Source organism: Rhinoraja longicauda, chromosome 32 (assembly GCF_053455715.1).
Source record: "Rhinoraja longicauda isolate Sanriku21f chromosome 32, sRhiLon1.1, whole genome shotgun sequence".
NCBI classification, from domain to species: domain Eukaryota; kingdom Metazoa; phylum Chordata; class Chondrichthyes; order Rajiformes; family Arhynchobatidae; genus Rhinoraja; species Rhinoraja longicauda.
Window position 1 is genome coordinate 24,265,362 of NC_135984.1, and position 21,188 is coordinate 24,286,549.

The 21,188-nt window shown below is 44.0% G+C and overlaps 1 protein-coding gene across 3 annotated transcripts in view; it reads left to right on the forward strand.

The window, feature by feature from the left end:
• foxred1 (FAD-dependent oxidoreductase domain containing 1) overlaps positions 1-19,311 on the forward strand; it is a 33,608-nt gene extending 14,297 nt beyond the window's left edge. For 2 of the 3 annotated variants that reach the window (XM_078426568.1, XM_078426570.1), the window contains exons 6-11: positions 1,244-1,345; positions 6,726-6,802; positions 8,515-8,675; positions 9,821-9,950; positions 13,105-13,209; positions 14,618-19,311. In XM_078426568.1, the coding sequence (XP_078282694.1) occupies positions 1,244-1,345; positions 6,726-6,802; positions 8,515-8,675; positions 9,821-9,950; positions 13,105-13,209; positions 14,618-14,872 (830 nt within the window). In that variant the 3' untranslated portion in view covers positions 14,873-19,311. The remainder of the gene's footprint in view (positions 1-1,243; positions 1,346-6,725; positions 6,803-8,514; positions 8,676-9,820; positions 9,951-13,104; positions 13,210-14,617) is intronic. The other variant, XM_078426569.1, reaches the window with a different exon arrangement.
• The last annotated feature ends 1,877 nt before the right edge of the window (positions 19,312-21,188 follow it).

Genomic DNA, 21,188 nt, shown 5'->3' on the forward strand with positions numbered 1-21,188 from the left:
CCTTTCACACTCCAAAGACGTATAGATTTGTAGGTTAATTGGCTTTGGTGATTTTTTTAAAATTGTCCCTAGTGTGTAGGATAATGCTAGCGTGATCGCTAGTCGGCACGGACTCAGTGGGCCAAAGGGCCTGTTTCCGCACTGAATCTCTAAAGCCTAAAGACTGTTTATAACTTTGTAAAACATCATTGTATTTTAGTAAGCATTTGTTAAAATAACCGAACCGTAGTCAAGTGCCAGAATAACTACGTGCAACATATAACACCGACCATTCTACCCCCCAAGATTAAAGCAAGGTATAGTTAGAAAGCTATAGTTTTTCCATTCAGTTCAGTAGCCAACCAATTGAATTTCTGGAATGATGTTAGTGTTGAGTCGGGGAAATTTTTACCTAGTGGCCTTAGAACCAAGAATGAGGATGGGTCTACTGAAAAACAAAACCTGTGTCTGGCAGAGAGGAGTGGGGGAATCAATGTCGAACAGCAACAGAGGGGGTCTGGGTTAAACGCCAAAGATGTCACAATAAATAGTTTATTTTAATGGTTTAATGTTGGCAAACAGCCTGAGGATCTTCACAGGGGTATTAACAAATGTGACACAAAAGCCATTAAACGTACATTATGAGACATGGTCAAAGCCTTACCAACTATTTGGCTGTAAGACATGCCTAAAAAAAGAGGAAGATAAGTAAATGACAGAAATGTCAGAGGCGAAGGCAAGACTCCCAATACCAAGGTGATTTCGGTTTGGGAATGATGAGGAGATAGATAGCTCAGAATTGTAGAAAATGAAAATGGAGAAAAATGGAGTAAGACTGGAAAATTTTTAAATAAGGTTGAATTTCAAGGCATTATACAATTTGCAGTCACGAATGTCATCAACCTTGGATAAATCTTAAATCCATTACGACCAGTTTGTTATATTAGTAAACTATTGGGAATGTGGATTTTAAGGTTGGAAATGATCCCAGAAGCAGCGGGGAGGTTCTTCATGTTCCTCACCAGTGATAGAACAAAAAAATAATGCATACTTGCTTCCCAATTCCCAGTATGTGCAGGGAAAAAAATGCAGATGCTGGTTTATATCGAAGGTAGACACAAAATGCTGGAGTAACTCAGCGGCTCAGGCAGCATCTCGGGAGAGAAGGAATGGGTGATGTTTCGGGTCGCTGCAGTGAATTGAATGTGCAAACTTATCGGAGCTTGACTGCACGTTGTTGATCTTCTTGTGATCTGTGGTGTAGGTTTGGAGAACGAAGGCTGGTTCGATCCGTGGCTCCTTCTGAATGCATTTCGTAGGAAGGCCATCTCAATGGGCGTGTATCCGTGCCATGGAGAGGTGGTGGGTAAGAACATTTAACTAACAGCATAAGTAACGGCAGGAATCACCCATTTGGCCTTTAAACCTGCTTTGTCATTCTTCATGCCTGAATTTCTACTTCAGTGCCACTTTCCAGCACTCTCCACTCCAGGAGCCCCCACAGCTTCCTGGAGTGGAGAATTCCAAGGGTTCATCACCTTCTGCATGAAGACATTTCATCTAGTGGTCCTAAATAGAACAGGGAAAAGTACAGCCCAGGAACAGGCCCTTTGTCCCGCAATGTCTATGCCTAACATGATGCAAGGATCAACTAATCACTGTCTGCTCGTGATCCATATCACTCCATTCCCTGCATATCCATGTGCCTATCTAAAAGCCTCTTCAACACCAATATCGTATCTGTCCTCATCACCACCCCTGGCAGCCACCACCTTCTGTGTTTTTATAAAAACACATCCTGCCATCTCCATTAAACTCCTTAAATAGCCTTCTCCTTATCCTGAAAATTGTCCCTTGGTTGCTCAGTCAGGGGAAGTATCCTTCTTCCATCCAGCCTGTTAAGCCTATATGCAGCAGATATCTAACCAGTTTGAATTTGCAGCTCCTTACAGAATTTATGTGGTGTCTTCCTCAGCACCCAACTGTTGTGAAGTACAGCCACGGAAATACTACTAACATCTGAGACACAAATATCATGCATCCATACGAGGTGTGGTCATCTTACCATCTCCTTACCACAAATAGTAAACCCAGGAACACTTTGGTCCCACCTTTTTTTACTGCTTACATCATGCTGCATAAATAGCATTTGGCACTGGGCGATGTATTGTCAACAAAGTACTTGAGGGATGGCTGCTTTTCACTTGAAACAAGTGAGCAATCCCTGACTGCTTTCAGCCTTTCCATTTGATGATGCCACTAGAGTTTTGGCAAAGTACTGGAAGCTCAGCCTGGGATGAGAAATACATCTAATGCTCCTTCCCCCTTGCTCATGCAGATCACTTATTTAAAGTTTGTTTGATCATATTTGGTCAGCTCTCACTCTTGCTGTCCATTCACAAGCATGCTAGCAGTTAGTTAAAGCTAGTTAGTTAAGTCTGAAGTTAATAGACTTAAAGCAGTTGTTTAAAGCCTGTTGAAGTCAGCAGACTTTGGGGCAGTACAGTGACGCAGCGGAAGACTTGCTGTCTTACGGCGCCAGACACCCGGGTTCAATCCTGACCACAGATGCTGTCTGTACGGACTTCTCCCTATGACCGCATGAGCTTTCTCCAGGTGCTCTGGCTACCTCCAACACTCCAAAGATGTACAGGTTTGTAGGTTAATTGGCTTCGGTAAAATTGTAAATTGTCCCTAGCGTGTAGGATAGTGGTAGTGTACGGGGTGATCGCTGGTTGGTGCAGACTCAGTGGGCCGAAGGGCCTGTTTCCGTGCTGTATCTCTAAAGTTCTAAGTCTGAAGAAAGAGCAGACTGGTTTTCTATTCATTTTGTTTTTTTAATTATTAACTCTTGTTGGGATAAGGTTTCAATACACCTTAGCTATTCAAATGTGAAAAGTTAACCTTGAGTAATATTTGTTCTTGGGGATGTTTGATCTAAATATTTATTTTCGTTGGACATTGATGCACATTTACTTTTAGTGTTTAGAGCCACAATATTAATTCCTCTCCCCCGCTCCTGGACATTGATGTTGATTGTAGCACCTCAGCTGCTACCCCGCCTGTTGGGCTGTCAGCATCTTCTTCATCTTCTTAAGCCCTTGGCTCCTCTAGGGAGCATAGGCCATTGACAAATGTCCTCCACCTCACTCGTTGTTGGGGCTGTTAGCATATCATTGTTCAAAAATCTTGTGATCATATTAAATTGCTTGTTACTGTAACTCGGTTAATCCAGGATGTGCTATTATCTCTTTGGTTCTGTCTCAAAAACAAACTAGCTACAAAGGTCAGGAAAGTTGGGTAAACTATCAATGTTTTGTTTAATACCTCATTGGTAACTGCAAACTATTGGAGTGATTTTTGTCGGCGAAGGTCAGTCGGAGAATTTAATATAGGTGGCAACATTACACAATCAATGCAGAAAATAGCAAATTTAGAAATGGGGCACACAGAGTTAGCAACAAAGCCTCTGCGTAGGAAAAGGAAAGTTACGCAGAATCCATGAACATGGAGCAAACAAAAGGAAAAGTAAAATTTCAGTCCATGATACATTTTGAAGTAAAATTGCCAAGATTTTCCTTGGACAATTTCACCAACTGAATGTGTACTGCCCCCACATTGGCATTTTCATTTGGTACCTAAAGCACTTTGGATTTTGTATCGCTACTCCATCTCTCCTCTATAAAAGTGAATGCACTTGATTGATGATAAACAAATAACTTTCCCAGCAAACTCAATATAGTACAGATGAGCTGGTCGTTAAATACAGTGTCCTATCATGCTCTGGCTGATATATAGAGTATTCTTAACCCTTTTCTAGCCCTAAACATCCCATAATGTTCTTTCCCTTTACTAATCTCCTAAATGATTGTATTATGCACAATCCTACAGTCTCTAAGCAGTTATGGGCAATCCCCCCGTGGTGCTGACATGGTGTTGAGGTGGAAGATCAGACGTGATCTTGATTAATGCTGGAATAGGCCTCGTTGAATGGTCCACTCCATCTCCTATTCCCTGTGGAAATTTGCCATCTATTCATTTTTTTCTTTTTGCCGCCTATTCTTTTTTTTTTTGCAAATGAAAATGACCATAAAAGCTGTCAATAACACCTAGTTGCTTCACAATTGTCCTACTATATCTAATGTAGGATACATGCAACGCAAGACCATGTAATAAACTTTAAATAACCTCATACCAGTATACAATTACCGATTCCTCAGTTACTTCTATCTCCCAGTTATAAGGTGCAAGGCAAATTGTAGATATTTTTCTCTGAGATACAAATTGCCTTTGCAGATCATTGTCTAACAACATTTAACTATTAACAAAATACGTGCGGCAGAGATATTATATAACCACACATTGCATTACTTTGTTAAAGCAAGTGAATAGGACCATCAAAGGCATTCAACCAAAATTTAAGACTTATAAGGAAATAGTAACCTCTATTTTATAGAAGACACTTGGGGACACTTGATCATGTGCACCTGTAAGAGTGTGTAAGTTAAGTACAATTTGGAGGCAGTTGGGGAAAGCTGGGGACAAAGCTAGTTTTGAACAAAAGTGCTAATCCTCAGCAATTCACAGAAAAAGTCATGTTTTTGTGGGAGGTGTCTGAAGGAAGCATCTATCTTTACAATTTTGTGGAGAGGTCAGGAGCTATGCAGTCGACTTTGGAGTGTATGTGCAGAGATCCTCAAAGCTAAAATGACATTGGAAATGCTTTCCTTTGTTAGCCGAGGCATAGAATAGGATTTATGCTAGAACTCTGTACAAGTTTGATCACTGCTTGAATAATTCATTGAAAATGAAACACATGAATTGACAAGATTATAATCAGGACTGAAAAAATGTAGTTAAGTGGAAAGATTAGGTATGCTAGGTGTACCTTTTACAGTAGATTAAAGAGGCCAAGGGGAGACTAAAACTGAGCTTAATAAAATCGAGGGGCCTAGCTAGATGCAGTAACCAGGAATAAGCTATTACCCTTGAGGGAATGAACCCTTTCCTGTTTCCTCCATTGCTCAAAGACCAGGGGCTCAGATTTAAAGGAATTGAGAAAAAAAATTTGGAGGCAAAATAGTTTCCTTGAGGGAGTGACGGAGGTTTGGTACACACTGTAGACAGAGGTAGAGACAGAAGATCTCTTCAACTTTACACAATACTTCGATGTGTATGTGAAGAACCCTGGCCCTTACATCCACAAACCTGATGCTGGAGATGGAATGAGCTGGGGGGATAATTTGGGCTGACATGGGCAAGAAGGCTGAATGGCCACTATGTTGTAAATTCTCGGTGATTACATTGGTTATAATACAATTGTTCTCAATGTGGCCATTGATAATCTATGGTTCTGAGGGGGAAAAGCATTTTTTTCACGTTCTCTTGCTATTTTGTTTTGTAATTTGTAATACATATTTACAGTCAAATCAAATCTGCCTACTAGTTGAAATTTATTTTTAACTTTAAAGTCTAGTTTAGAGATACAGCATGGAAATAAGCCCTTAGGCCCATCAAGTCCACGCTGACCATCGATCATCTGTTCTCATTAGTTATATGTTATCTGACTTTCCCATTCACTCCCAGTACACAATAGACAATAGGTGCAGGAGGAGGCCATTCGGCCCTTCGAGCCAGCACCGCCATTCAATGTGATCATGGCTGATCATTCTCAATCAGTACCCCGTTCCTGCCTTCTTCCCATACCCCCTGACTCCGCTATCCTTAAGAGCTCTATCCAGCTCTCTCTTGAATGCATTCAGAGAATTGGCCTCCACTGCCTTCTGAGGCAGAGAATTCCACAGATTCACAACTCTCTGACTGAAAACGTTTTTCCTCATCTCAGTTCTAAATGGCCTACCCCTTATTCTTAAACTGTGGCCCCTGGTTCTGGACTCCCCCAACATTGGGAACATGTTTCCTGCCTCTAACGTGTCCAACCCCTTAATAATCTTATACTTTTCGATAAGATCTCCTCTCATCCTTCTAAATTCCAGTGCAGACAAGCCTAGTCGCTCCAGTCTTTCAACATATGATAGTCCCGCCATTCCGGGAATTAACCTAGTAAACCTACGCAGCACGCCCTCAATAACAAGAATATCCTTCCTCAAATTTGGAGACCAAAACTGCTTACAGTACTCCAGGTGCAGTCTCACTAGGGCCCTGTACAACTGCAGAAGGACCTCTTTGCTCCTATACTCAACTCCTCTTGTTATGAAGGCCAACATTCCATTGGCTTTCGTCACTGCCTGCTGTACCTGCATGCTTCCTTTCAGTGACTGATGCACTAGGACACCCAGATCTCGTTGTACGTCTCCTGTTCCTAACTTGACACCATTCAGATAATACTCTGCCTTCCTATTCTTACCACCAAAGTGGATAACCTCACACTTATCCACATTAAACTGCATCTGCCATGCATCCGCCCACCCACACAACCTGTCCAAGTCACCCTGCAACCTCATAGCATCTTCCCCATAGTTCACACTACCACCCACACTACCACACTACCACCCACAGAATAGCAAATTGCTGACAAATGTCTGTATTTTTACCAGTTTGCTTTAAGCATGACTGATTGAACGGACCAGTGGGAACCATTTTTGTGTTTAGGAAACTGCCCTTAAAATAGTGGCTTGTTTTTCTTTCCCGTTGTTGTGGGAAGACTGTAGAGTCTTTTGTTTTGGTGAGGTGCTGCTACATAAGTTGACAAATGAATTTTTAAAAAATTTTCCACATGCTGCTAGGTTTTCAACATTCCACCAGAGAGATGGAGACGGATGAAGGCACTACAGTTTCGCTGAAAAGAATTCACCACGCCATTGTACGAGAAGTATTTTTATACTTTCTCACTGTTTCCACCTGGTTCCTTCTATCATAAAGCACTTTTTATAGAAACTAAAGTAACTCGTTTAGTCCTTTGAAGCAGTCCTTTTAACCTTTCTGTTAGATCGTCACTGTTCTGTGTTTTAACACCACTTTACCTCCAAAAAACATTTCAGTAATAAATACATCAATATTTGAAACATTCAGCAGGTCATGGAGCGTCTTTGGAAAGAGAAACAAAAGTGATGTGTTGGGTCAATAGCCATTCATTGATGCCAGTTTGAAGTTTTCAGTTGACGTGATATTGACTCTGTTCAAAGGAAGCATCTACCTGTTTTTTACTTTCCTGACTATCTTATTTTACCCCCTTCCCACCAAAGGGAATAATGTTCTCTGCCTACCTCATCTAACACCATAGTTAGTTAACTAGTTAGTTAATTAGTTGAGAGTGAGGCCCAACGCAAATTGGAGGAACAGCATCTCATATTTCGTTTGGGCAGCTTACACCCCAGCGGTATGAACACCATTACTGATTTCATCACTTCTGGCTGTCTGCTTTCCACAGCCTCCAACCTTATCGTTTCCCAGCCCCGCACAGCCCGTTTTTACCTTCACCCCAAAATCCATAATCCTTGCTCCCCCTCCCCCTAGTCACAACAGAGACAGAGTGCCCCTAGTCCTTACCTTCCACCCCATCAGCCGTCGCATACAACACATATTCCTCTGAAATTTCGGCCATCTCCAACGAGATCCTACCACTATGCACATTTTCCCATCTCCACCCCTTTCCGCCATCCACAGACCGTTCCCTCCGCAAGTCCCTGCAAGCATTTATTACCCAACCCTAATTGTTCTTGAGAAGATAATGGTGAGCTACCTTCTTTCAGCCTAGATGGAGTAAATGAGAAGGAGCCATCTCAGAGGTCATAATGCAGGAGTTTGAGGGCAGATGAGGGTAGCTTTTGTCACCCTGAGCAACTGGGGTATAAAACCTACTGCCCGAGAGGGTGGTGGCAGTGGAAACATTCATATTTAAGATGTACTTGAACATCAGTGACCTGCTGGGCCATTAGCCTGATGCTGGGGCAATAGGCTAGATGGACCTGGACACAATGGACCAACTTGCCTCGTCCTGTGTAGTACATTTTCCTCGATCTTAAGCAGAGCAGGGTGAACTGACCCACTCTTCCTCATCTCTCATTCTTGTCATAAATGCTGATTCAGCAACCATTCATGGAGGTGGGCATTTCCTTTCTTTACATTGAATTTGCCCTAAACCATTCCCGGAAAGGAGAACGAATTCTCCTTTCTGCTGAGAGGGGAACACCGGTAACTGAGAAACAAGATCTGCAGATGCTGGAATTCGCTGAGAAGAGATTCTGATCTCTGGACCTGTCTGTGTGGAGTTTGCACGTTCTCCCTGTTTCCTCCAGATGCTCCGGTTTCCTCACACGTTCCATGTTTATGCGGGTTATGCGGATTAATTGGCTTCTGTAAATCGTCCCGAGCATGTAGGGAGCGGTGGTTAACATAGAACTAGTCTGATCAATGGTCAGTGTGGGCCGAATGGCCTGGTTCCATGCTGTTTCGATCAATGCTCTGTCAATGAAAATGGTGAAGGTTTCCGGTTGAAGGCCTTCCATCGGGCTTGACAGTTTAAGTGATGATTTGCATCAATTGTTGACCTTTGCCTTACTTTCTGGTTGACAGGTACAGATGCCAAACAGCGCCGAGTACCAGCCAGTGAAATGTGCATTGCTGGTTAATGCAGCTGGAGCATGGTCAAGCAAAGTAGCAGAGATGATCGGGATTGGTGATGGACCTGAAGGCACTTTGGAGGGTACAAAACTCCCTGTCGAACCCAGAAAAAGGTGAGCAATGGTGGCAGCTACGTGACAAAGTAGAGAGCTGAATCATAAGGCACCTAGAGTCTGTAGGGAAGCAAACAATAGGTCATTTTCCTTGACAAAATGAAATTGCAACATTGGTTATAACTGAAGTTCATTTGGTGTAGAAACAAGGAACTGCAGATGCTGGTTTATACCAAAGATAAGACTCAAAATGCTGGAGTAACTCAGCAGGTCAGCAGCATCTCTGGAGAAAAAGGATGGGTGACATATTGTACCCGTGTCCACAGTGTGGTACATCAGTGCCCGGTCTCCAGTTGCCTGCTCCCTCTTGCCACTGATCAACACCTCTTTCTGTCAAGTCTGAGTTTGAGTCTGAAGAAGGGTCCTGCCCGAAACGTCACCTATCCTTTTTCACCAGAGATGCTGCCTAACCCGCGGAGTTACTCCAGCACTTTGTGTTTATTTGGTGAAACCTGGTGGACTACTCCATTTAAGGTCATGCATGAAGCAAATTGAATACCCCTGTTATAATGGTCTGAGGTTTGCTTCAATGGAACAGACTTGGACAGGGTCTCCCCCTCCCTGAGATTTGTTGATGTAGGCACAGAGAAAAGCTGATTTATGAAGGCGTGAGAAGAAATCCTTGGGAAACCAACAAGCCATCATCAGGCTGCAATTGACATTAGTGCAGTCAATGGATTCCTGTCTGATGAAGGTGTCGTAATGAAGACCAATCCTGTTTTCACCTTAGTGACCAGCAAGAGTTGTTGGTCACAAAATGCGAGAGTAACTCAGCGTGTCAGGTAGCATCTCTGGTGAACATGGATGGCCAGGCTCTCCAGAGATGTTATTCGACTTGCCAAGTTACTCCAGCACTGTGTATTTTTTTTAATAAACCAGCATCTGCAATTCTTTGTGTCTACAAGAGTTGATATTCAACAGCTGACAGCAGGATCTCTGGCATATCTCCCTTTGACAGCTCAATAATGAAAAGTCAATTGCAACAACCATACGGCTGTTGTCGTTGAGATTAGTTCATTTAACTTGGACTCTGCGTGATGCTGTGATCTTCAATAATATGTTGTCATCATTATCGCAGTGATTTATTGTTTATGAGGTTATTAGGCCGATTTCAAAAAATCTTTAATTCCCTCCCCCTTCTGCAGATATGTTTATGTCTTCCACTGTCCAGATGGTCCAGGATTGGATTGTCCAATGTGTATTGACACCACTGGAGCGTACTTCCGTCGAGAAGGCTTGGGTGGAAACTATCTGGGAGGACTGTCGCCGGCTGAGGTAAGCACTGCCTGGTCTTTGAGTTGTGTGTTGAGTCTGTCCCGGAAGCCTGTGAACAATACTTTTTTCTCCATCTTGGGTTTCTTTCTTGGTTCCTCTTACACCCGGCTGCCTCTATGTTTCCATGGTGGTGTACAATCATTCCACTTGATGCAACTCGGCATTTCCTCGCCTACCTCCAAGCCCTCCATTCTGCACAGAAGCAAACCATTGTATCCCAGAGGCCGGTCGATTCCCCTTGAAAGAGCATGTCCCTCACCCCTGGTCCTTATTTAGTTTTAGTTCTTAGTTTTAGAGATACAGCGTGGAAACAGGCGCTTCGGTCCACCGAGACCGCGCCGACCAGCGATCCCAGCACACTAACGCTATCCTACACACCCTAGGGACAAGTTACAATTCTACCAAGCCAATTAAACTACAAACCTGTACGTCTTTGGAGTGTGGGTGGAAACCAGAGATTCCAGAGAATACCCACACAGGTCACGGGAAGAACATACAAACTCCGTACAGACAAGCATCCGTAGTCAGGATCGAACCCGGGTCTCTGGGACCACAAGGCAGCAACTCTACCGTGTCGCCATCGTGTATCCCGTGGGGGATCCCGGCAGGTTTTTCTTATCGAGCATTTTTGAAGTTGCTAAGCACCAGCTGAACAATCAGCAACCTTCACTTAATTATCTGGTACAGCATGCTATTTGGCATACCTCAGCAGCTACCTAGCAGACCAAGAAAGGGGCAACAAAGGGCCATCATTACCTCGCATCACCCTTTCAAGCAATTTATTCATTTGATTTAGTCTTAGAGATACAGCGTGGAAACAGGCCCATCAGCCCACCGAGTCCACGCCGACCAGTGATCCCCACACATTAACACTATCCTACACACACTAGGGACAATTTTTACATTTACCAAGTCAATTAACCTACATACCTGTACGTCTTTGGAGTGTGGGAGAAAACCAAAGATCTTGGAGAAAACCCACGTGGTCACTGGGAGAACGTACAAACTCCGTACAGACAGCGCCCGTAAATGTCTTTAACGTTTAGGAGCTGTGTTTAAATGTGCATGTTGGAAGCTTTGGCATTTCAGTCCCTCGTCTCTCTGACTTTTGCAACAAAATTAAATTTGCCTTTTATTGTCACAAAGTTTACAGGACAAAGCCTGGGGTTGAAATGGAAACTTGAGGAAGGATATTCTTGCTATTGAGGAAGGATATTCTTGCTATTGAGGCCGTGCAGCATAGGTTTACCAGGTTAATTCTCAGAATGGCGGGACTGTCGTATGTTGAAAGACTGGAGCGACTAGGCTTGTATACACTGGAATTTAGAAGGATGAGAGGGGATCTTATTGAAACATATAAGGGATAGACGAAGGGATTAAAAGTACCATTAGCAAATTTGCAGATGATACTAAGTTGGGGGGTAGTGTGAATTGTGAGGAAGATGCAATAAGGCTGCAGGGTGACTTGGACAGGTTGTGTGAGTGGGCGGATACATGGCAGATGCAGTTTAATGTAGATAAGTGTGAGGTTATTCACTTTGGAAGTAAGAATAGAAAGGCAGATTATTATCTGAATGGTGTCAAGTTAGGAGGAGGGGGAGTTCAACGAGATCTGGGTGTCCTAGTGCATCAGTCAATGAAAGGAAGCATGCAGGTTCAGCAGGCAGTGAAGAAAGCCAATGGAATGTTGGCCTTCGTAACAAGAGGAGTTGAGTATAGGAGCAAAGAGGTCCTTCTACAGTTGTACCGGGCCCTGGTGAGACCGCACCTGGAGTACTGTGTGCAGTTTTGGTCTCCAAATATGGAGGGCGTGCAGCGTAGGTTCACTAGATTAATTCCCGGAATGGCGGGACTGTCGTATGTTGAAAGGCTGGAGCGATTGGGCTTGTATACACTGGAATTTAGAAGGATGAGGGGGGATCTTATTGAAACATATAAGATAATTAGGGGATTGGACACATTAGAGGCAGATAACATGTTCCCAATGTTGGGGGAGTCCAGAACAAGGGGCCACAGTTTGAGAATAAGGGGTAGGCCATTTAGAACGGAGATGAGGAAGAACTTTTTCAGTCAGAGGGTGGTGAAGGTGTGGAATTCTCTGCCTCAGAAGGCAGTGGAGGCCAGTTCGTTGGATGCTTTCAAGAGAGAGCTGGATAGAGCTCTTAAGGATAGCGGAGTGAGGGGGTATGGGGAGAAGGCAGGAACGGGGTACTGATTGATAGTGATCAGCCATGATCGCATTGAATGGCGGTGCTGGCTCGAAGGGCTGAATGGCCTACTCCTGCACCTATTGTCTATTGTCTATTGTCTATTAAGGGGTTGGACACGTTAGAGGCAGGAAACATGTTCCCAATATTGGGGGAGTCCAGAACCAGGGGCCACAGTTTTAGAATAAGGGGTAGGCCATTTAGAACGGAGATGAGGAAAAACCTTTTCAGTCAGAGAGTTGTAAATCTGTGGAATTCTCTGCCACAGAAGGCATTGGGGGCCAATTATCATATCATATAATATATATACAGCCGGAAACAGGCCTTTTCGGCCCACCAAGTCCGTGCCGCCCAGCGATCCCCGTACATTAACACTATCCTACACCCACTAGGGACAATTTTTACATTTACCCAGCCAATTAACCTACATACCTGTACGTCTTTGGAGTGTGGGAGGAAACTGAAGATCTCGGAGAAAACCCACGCAGGTCACGGGGAGAACGTACAAACTCCTTACAGTGCAGCACTCGTAGTCAGGATCGAAACTGAGTCTCCGGCGCTGCATTCGCTGTAAAGCAGCAACTCTACCGCTGCGCTACCGTGCCGCCCTGAAAGCTTTCAAGAGAGAGCTAGATAGAGCTCTTAAGGATAGCGGAGTCAGGGGGTATGGGGAGAAGGCAGGAACGGGGTACTGATTGAGAATGATCAGCCATGATCACATTGAATGGTGGTGCCGGCTCGAAGGGCCGAATGGCCTACTCCTGCACCTATTGTCTATTGAAAAACCGATCAGCCATTATCGAATGGCAGAGCAGATTAGATGGACCGAATGGCCAAATTCAGCTCTTATGACATATGGTCTTATCTTATCACTGAATGAAACAGCTTTTGCTGAACACGTATACATCTCTCTTTCTCTCAGTAACTCCAGTTCCTGGCTCTTTTAGGAAGAGGAGCCAGACTCCAGTAATCTGGAAGTGGACTATGAATATTTCCATGAGCAGATGTGGCCCAAACTGGCTCAGAGAGTGCCTGCCTTCGAGTCCCTTAAGGTAAGTTATCTTAATCTATTAAGAATATTGATGCTGCTTCATCCATCTGTCTCCAGAAGCATTCTAGGTTTTCGGATGGGTTCTGAGGCTGTCCTTTGTACGTCACTCCTCTGACTATTTATTACAAGAAGCCCACTGAACCGCTGATGCTCGGCAAATAACTTAGTAGAAGGATTATTGCATGTGAAATCGAGTTTATTGTTATAAGCACAAGTATGGTGAGGTACAGATACAATGAAAATTTTGTTAGCAGCAGCATCACAGATACATAGACTCCGACAACACAAACATAAATCACAGTCATTTGGCAAGGCAGTGAAAGGAGAAAGACTCCAAAATAAAAACAAGACATTGGTGCAAAACAAATTCAGAAAACAAGTGTGAGGTACTGCAAGAAGTGGTCCACAGTGTTTTGTTGTTGAGGTAAGATTAGGATTGTGCAGGTTGGTTCAAGAACTGATAGTTGTGGAAAATAGCTGTTCCTGAACTGATGGTGTGGGACTTCAGGCTCTTGCCCGATAGTAGCAGTGAGAAGAGGGCATGGCCTGGATAGAAGGGATTCTTGGTGATAGATGCTGCCTTTTTGCAGCAGCGCCTCATGTAGTTACTCTCAATGGTAGTGGGGACAGTGCCCATGATGGGCTGGGCTGAGGTCATCGTGTTGCATCCTCACACACCACCTCTGCCTATGTTATGGGGGTCAGGGAGTAGTAATCTGGATCACAACTGGGCATTAAAACCAGTTTCATGGGTTTATAATGAGATGGGTAACATTTTTCATACAGAGGGTAGTGGGCGTATGAAACAAGCAGCCAGATGAGGTAGACACAAAATGCTGGAGTATATCACCAAGGCAGGCAGCATCTGGATAGAAGGAATGTGTAACGTTTCGGTACGAGACCCTTCTTCAGACCTGAAACGTTACTTATTCCATCCAGTCTGAAGAAGGGTCTCGACCCGAAATGTTACCCATTCCTTCTATCCAGAAACGTTGCCTGTCCCACTGAGTTACTCCAGCATTTTGTGTCTATCTTCGGTGTAAACCAGCGTCTGCAGTTCCTTCCTGCACATTTCGTCTGCCAGAGGAGGTAGTTGAGGCAGGTACTCCTACTCTTCCTATAAAAGAATTTACAAGACACTCGGACTGATACATGGATAGTAACGGTTTCACGGGATATGGGACAAATGTAGATAGGGTGCGGAAGTGCTTGTTTGCGTACAGTATGACTGATAACTGCTCGTTTATATTTTCTCCTCTGTCCTCTCCCTAAAGAACCGTAAAATGTTAGCTCTTTGGTTAAACATTTGTTCGCTCCCAACAATTTCTTTGAGGATGTGTATATTTGCAGATGATCCTTGCTCCAGAGATGGTTTTTGTCATTCTACTCTACTGCCTTTCTCTTCTCAGTTGAAAAGTGCCTGGGCGGGATACTATGATTACAACACCTTTGACCAGAACGCGGTCATTGGTATTCACCAACTGGTCACCAACATGTTTTTTGCAACTGGCTTCAGTGGCCACGGCCTGCAGCAGTCGCCGGCTGTGGGTAGAGCTGTGGCTGAGCTCATTCTGGATGGAAGATTCAAAACCCTTGACCTCAGTGCATTTGACTTCATTCGATTCTACAAAGGCACCAAAGTACTGGAAAGAAATATTGTCTGATTTTGTGAAATTCAGTTCTGCTGTGGTGAGACTGCCTGAAAAATGCGCTTTATACGTGATGATCTTGCTGAAAATTCTTCATAAATCGATAAATGTTACCGATAATGTACCTTTGAAATATGGATGGTTGACGCTTTGGAACTGATATTATAATGAATTTCACAAGCTTTATTGTTTTACTAATTGAACACTAGTAGGAAAACATGGGCCATCTCCAGGCTTATTTAATAATTCATGAAATAAATCCATCCCCATATAGGACATGAAGTATGTAGAAACCTAAATGCTTTAAAAGGGGACGACTATAGGACAGAGGAACAGAATTAGGCTATTCGTCCCATCGAGTCTACTCCGTCATTCAGTCATGACTGATCTATTTTCCATCTCAATCCCATTCTCCTGCCTTCCCTCTGGATAGAAGGTAGGGGTGAGGTTTCTGGTCGAGACCCTTCTTCAGCTGAGAGTCGGGAGAGCGAGACACAGAGATAAGGAAGTGCAATATGTGACAACGAGACATCAAAGGGGATGGAGACCAAGGAGGATGTAGAATAGATCATTGTTAGCTAAGAAAGGTCAGTATGGGGATGTGAGTTAAAGTGTTACGGGCAATGATTTAGGGGAGCTATAACAAAGCAAGGAATTCAATGGTCGGAATATAGGTTTAAATTTATTATTGTCATGTGTACCGAGAAAAGCTTTGCTTTGCATGCTATCCAATCAGATCAGATAATATTGTACATGAATACAACCAAGTCAAACTCAAGTAGAAGAGGAAGATGCAAAGTTGCGGCTGATCGTTGGTCAGCACAGACATGGTGGGCCAAAGGGCCTGTTTCCATGCTGTACCTCTACGCGGTGCCACAATGGCACAGCAGAAGAGATTTAGATTTTAGATTTAGAGATACAGCGCATAAACAGGCCCTTCGGCCCACCAGGTCCGCGCCGCCCAGCGATCCCCACACACTAACACTATCCTACACCCACTAGGGACAATTTTTACATTTGCCCAGCCAATTAATGTACAAACCTGTACGTCTTTGGAGTGTGGGAGGAAACCGAAGATCTCAGAGAAAACCCACGCAGGTCACGGGGAGAACGTACAAATTCCGTACAGTACAGCACCCGTAGTCAGGATCGAACCTGAGTCTCTGGCGCTGCATTCGCTGTAAGGCAGCAACTATACCGCTGAGCCACCGTGCCGCTGCCTCACAGCGCTGGAGACCCAGGTTTGATCCTGACCACGGGTGCTGTCTGTACGGAGTTTGTATGTGACCGCGTGGGTTTTTTCTGGGTGCTCCGGTTTCTTCCCACATTCCAAAGACGTGCAGATTTGTAGGTTAATTAGCTTCTGTAAATTGTCCCTAGTGTGTGGGATAAAATATTGTCTGGGTGATTGTTGGTCGGCATGGATACGATGAGCCAAAGGCCCTGTTTTCATGCTGTATCTCTAAAGCTAAAATTAAAAATATATAGTTCTAAGCTTAGATAGACACAAAAAGCTGGAGTAACTCAGCGGGACAGGCAGCATCTCTGGAGAGAAGGAATGGGTGACATTTCAGGTGGAGACCCTTCTTCGTTTCTAAGCATTGTAGTGCACCAATTCCATACACAAAATCAGCAATGAGGTTGAGGTGAATCGATCAAACTGGCTTATGGTAAGACCATTGGAAACTATCTACATCTATAATATTCATAGGAAAATGAATAAATTAGGGTTCGAAATGCCTGGAGCCTCAGGAAACCTTTTTGGAAGTGCAAATAGAAGCTATTGAGTTCAGTACTTTTGCTAACCAATACGAGTGACTACACTAGATGCCACAAGCAAGCAGGACTGGTTTGTTCACAAGTGACATTTTATGTGCATTTGCGATTAGCCTGTTTCAACAATGTAACGCAGGTTCTGGATGTGTAATTTCCCATCTGATTGTAAAAGTGTAACTTCATTGAATCTGCCTTCACTCCTGAGAGTTGAAGCATAACCGTGAAGGTAGACACAAAATGCTGGAGTAACTCAGCGGGTCAGGCAGCATCTCGGGAGAGAAGGAATAGGTGACGTTTCGGGTCGAGACCCTTCTTCAGACTGGTGTCGGGAGGGGGGGCGGGACAAAGAGACAAAGATAGAATGTAGTCGGAGACAGGAAGACTAGTTGGAGAACTGGGGAGGGGATAGAGAGGGGAGGCAGAGATTATCTGAAGTTAGGGAAGTCAATGTTCATACCGCTGGGGTGTAAACTACCCAAGCCAGATATGAGATGCTGTTCCACCAATTTGCGCTGGGCCACACTCTGAGAATGGAGGAGGCCCAGGGTAGAAAGGTCAGATTGGGAATAGGAGAGGGAGTTGAAGTGCTGAGCCATCAGGAGATCAGGTAGGTTAAGATGGACTGAGCGAAACGATCGCCGAGCCTGCGCTTGGTCTCGCCGATGTAGAGACCTTGAAATTGTATTTGACCACTTGCAATGTGAATTGCCCCTAGTGTGTAGAGAGTGGATGCAAAAGTGGGATAACATGGAACTAATATGAATGGGTGATTGATGGACAGTGTGGGCTCAGTGGGCCAAAGGCCCTGTTTCCATGCTGTATCTTTTAAACAATTAATCTTCAATTCAATCAATCAATTCTCATTCCCTTTTAAAAAGATGTGCACACGCACTGTAATCTACTAGGGTATAGATGAGCGCAGCAAAGTGTTCATCTCAATATCTTTTTATTCTCGCTGACACAGATGTGTCAGCCTTCTTGCATTGAAAAGCTCTGTTTCACAAACGACCAGACCTGATGGGGGACAGTGAACCAGGTGACTTTATGTGTCTCGACCCGAAACATCACCTATTCCTTTTCCTCAGAGATGCTGCCTGACATAGAAACATAGAAAGTAGGTGCAGGAGTAGGCTATTCGGCCCTTCGAGCCTGCACCGCCATTCAATATGATCATGGCTGATCATCCAACTCAGTATCCTGTATCTGCCTTCTCTCCATTCCCCCTGATCCCTTTAGCCACAAGGGCCACATCTAACTCCCTCTTAAATATAGCCAATGAACTGGCCTCAACTACCCTCTGTGGCAGAGAATTCCACAGATTCACCACTCTGTGTGAAAAAAAACGTTCTCATCTCGGTCCTAAATGACTTCCCCCTTATCCTTAAACTGTGACCCCTTGTTCTGGACTTCCCCAACATCGGGAACAATCTTCCTGCATCTAGCCTGTCCAACCCCTTAAGAATTTCGTAAGTTTCTGACCCACTGAGTTACTCCAGCCTTTTGTGTGTCTTTAGTTTAAACCGGCATCTACAGTTCCACCCTACACACAAACTTTTATTATACACCAGGTGGTTTATGGTTTCTGTAACTGACACTTAACTTTTTGCGAAAACTTAATGACTGGGAATCGACCCTTGATGAACAGTCCAGCCATCTGTCTGCAAATCTCCATGACTGCCACAGGTTCAACAAGCAGGCTGAGGGCACACTGCTTGGTTATCCCCTCATGGCCAATGTCCTGGGGTTGGGACAGATGTTTATTAATTAGTTTGCTATGTCAAACTTGTTTCAGATTCAAGTTATCCAGTCTTATTTCCACACGCATCAGAGCATTTTACTGGTTGGAGCAGCAATGTTTTCTAATGAAGATAGACTCAAAATGCTGGAGTAACTCAGTGGGACAGGCAACATCTCTGGATGGAAAGAATGGGTGATGTTTCGGGTCGAGACCCTTCTTCCAACTCGTCTTTTCACCCATTCCTTCTATCCACAGATGCTGCATGTCCCGCTGAGTAATTCCAGCATTTTGTGTCTCCGGTCTGCTGTTCCTTCCTACGGTGTTTTCTAGTGATTGGAAAGGCGAGGCAGTGGAGATGCATAGATTATCTGAGAAAAATTCAAACCCCTTGAGGACAAATTTGCCATAAGTTCCCCTTAGGACAAATTCATCACAGTGGGCCTTCCATCACAGTGAGGAGGTGACTGGAGGAGACTCACTGTGATGGATGTTTCTTTTTGTTTGATGGTGTGTGTGTGTTATTGCTTATTTTTATTGCTCTTATTGTTGGACTGTGGGTAATCTTTCATTTCACTGCACATTTATGTGTATGTGACAAATAAACTTGACTTGACTTGAATTTGCGCCTTCCCTGGCAACAAAATCTCACACAAGTAAAGTAGATTGTGAGAAAAATACCCTGGGGAGGGAAAGTGCTGTTCAAGATGCCATCTAGTGGCAGTGGATGATTTGTTGCTTCATCAATTTAATAATTAAAACCCAGGGGGAAAATTTGAGAGAAAATATGATTGTAAAATGCTGCTACATTTTTTAATTGTGACAGTTATTCACAGGGTGACATTGAACACTACTCCTGTATCAATAATGTGAAATTGCCATTTTTATAAATAGTGTTGGAATGTTACATAATCAGGGCACTTTGTATTCACTTGCAATAAAATCATAATGTTGTTTAAAATGTTTGCCTTTGATCCTTTATGTGTGTTGTATGCAAAAGCTCCCCATTCCATTGCCCTAAGCCAAACCATTCTCGGCTGTTTTATCAGTGAGCATGTGTTAGATGAAACTGAAATATTCACTTATAACATCATGTCTGGGTTCAGGCAAAGAAATTGATCATGCCTGTGGCCAGTAACATTGATTGATTGAAAGATACAGCATTTAAAACAGGCTCTTTGGCCCACCGAGTCCACACCAACCATCGATCACCCGTTCTATGATAACACTGGATAACACTAGTTCTGTTATCCCGCTCTTTCATCCACTCCTTGCACACTAGCGGCAATTTTGTAGAGGATAATTAACCTACAAGCCTACACGTCTTTGGGATGTAGTAGGAAGCCAGAGTGAGAACATGCAAACTCCACACGGACAGCACCTGAGATCAAGATAGAACCCAGGTCCTTGGCACTGTGAGGCAGCAGCTCAACCATCTGTGCCATTGTGGTGCCCTGAGGCATAGCCAAAATTAACGTGTGATCTGGATGGCACAATGCCACTCTCTTGGCAGAGTTCTCCGCTGACAATGTTCCAGGAGTATCACTGACCAAAAACTTAAGGAACAGCCGCATAGATTATAGTTGGGAGAGCAGGTCAAAGGATGGATATCCTACTTGATTCCTCAAATGCTTTCTACCATTGATGAGGCATGTCAAGAACGTGGTGGCACTCACGCACTGAGTTCAACTACAGAGAACCATTCAGAGTAAAAATGGCCACTCTCTGATACCCCATCCACTGCCCTTATGGAAAATGCTGTCAGAATAGACTGGGTGAATAACTGCAGAATATGTTCTCGAGGACACACTTGTGAGGGAGGAGGTTGTAGATTCCAATCTCATGCCACCCTCGAGCTGGGCTGGTATTTCAGATGTAGTGTTCAGGGAGCACTGTACTCTGATAGGTTGACATCAAGACAACATTTGGCTAACGGTGGCAGCAAAGAGCCTGTGGAAAATTACAACCAAATGGAACCACCAACTGACAGCTAGTGCAAAAGATGATTATAGTTGTGGGACCACAGAATGATACTGCAGATGTTCCTTTGGGTGGTCTTCAAGTTCCAAACTCCTTTAGCTGTTCTCCCGTAATCCACCTTCCATCATAAACCCAAATATAATGTATGAACAAGGAACTGTTGGTGCTGGTGTAAAAAAAAGACATAAAGTGCTGGAGTAGCTCAGCAGGTCAGGCAGCTTCTCCGGAGAAAATGGATAAGTGATGTTTCGGGCCAGGACCCTTCTTAATGGTTCCTATGATTGATTATTCAGCTCTGTTTGTACTTTATTGTGTGATAAAGCAATCTATTCCCCCATGCAACATCGACATTATCATCCAGGTAACATTTGGGTGGTGCAAGTGTTAGGAACAAGTCCCCACCGTCAGTAACAGAGGTTTCCCTCTGGGATGCCCATGGTTATGTCTTGGGAATATATCACAATTTCTTTATCACTGCAACTCTAACTCACGCAACTCCAGCAGCATTGTGGTGGCACCTTCAGCAGAAGCACTCCGCCGATCTAGGGTGTGCTCACCACCTTCCCAAGGGCTTTTAAGAATGAACAGTGAATGTTGACGTCATAAAATTTGTCGGAGAAAGTTCCTGTGTATTTTAAGCAGTTGTACAGGGCCCTAGTGAGACCGCACCTGGAGTACTGTGTGCAGTTTTGGTCTCCAAATTTGAGGAAGGATATTCTTGCTATTGAGGACGTGCAGCGTAGGTTTACTAGGTTAATTCCCGGAATGGCGGGACTGTCGTATGTTGAAAAACTGGAGCGACTAGGCTTGTATACACTGGAATTTAGAAGGATGAGAGGA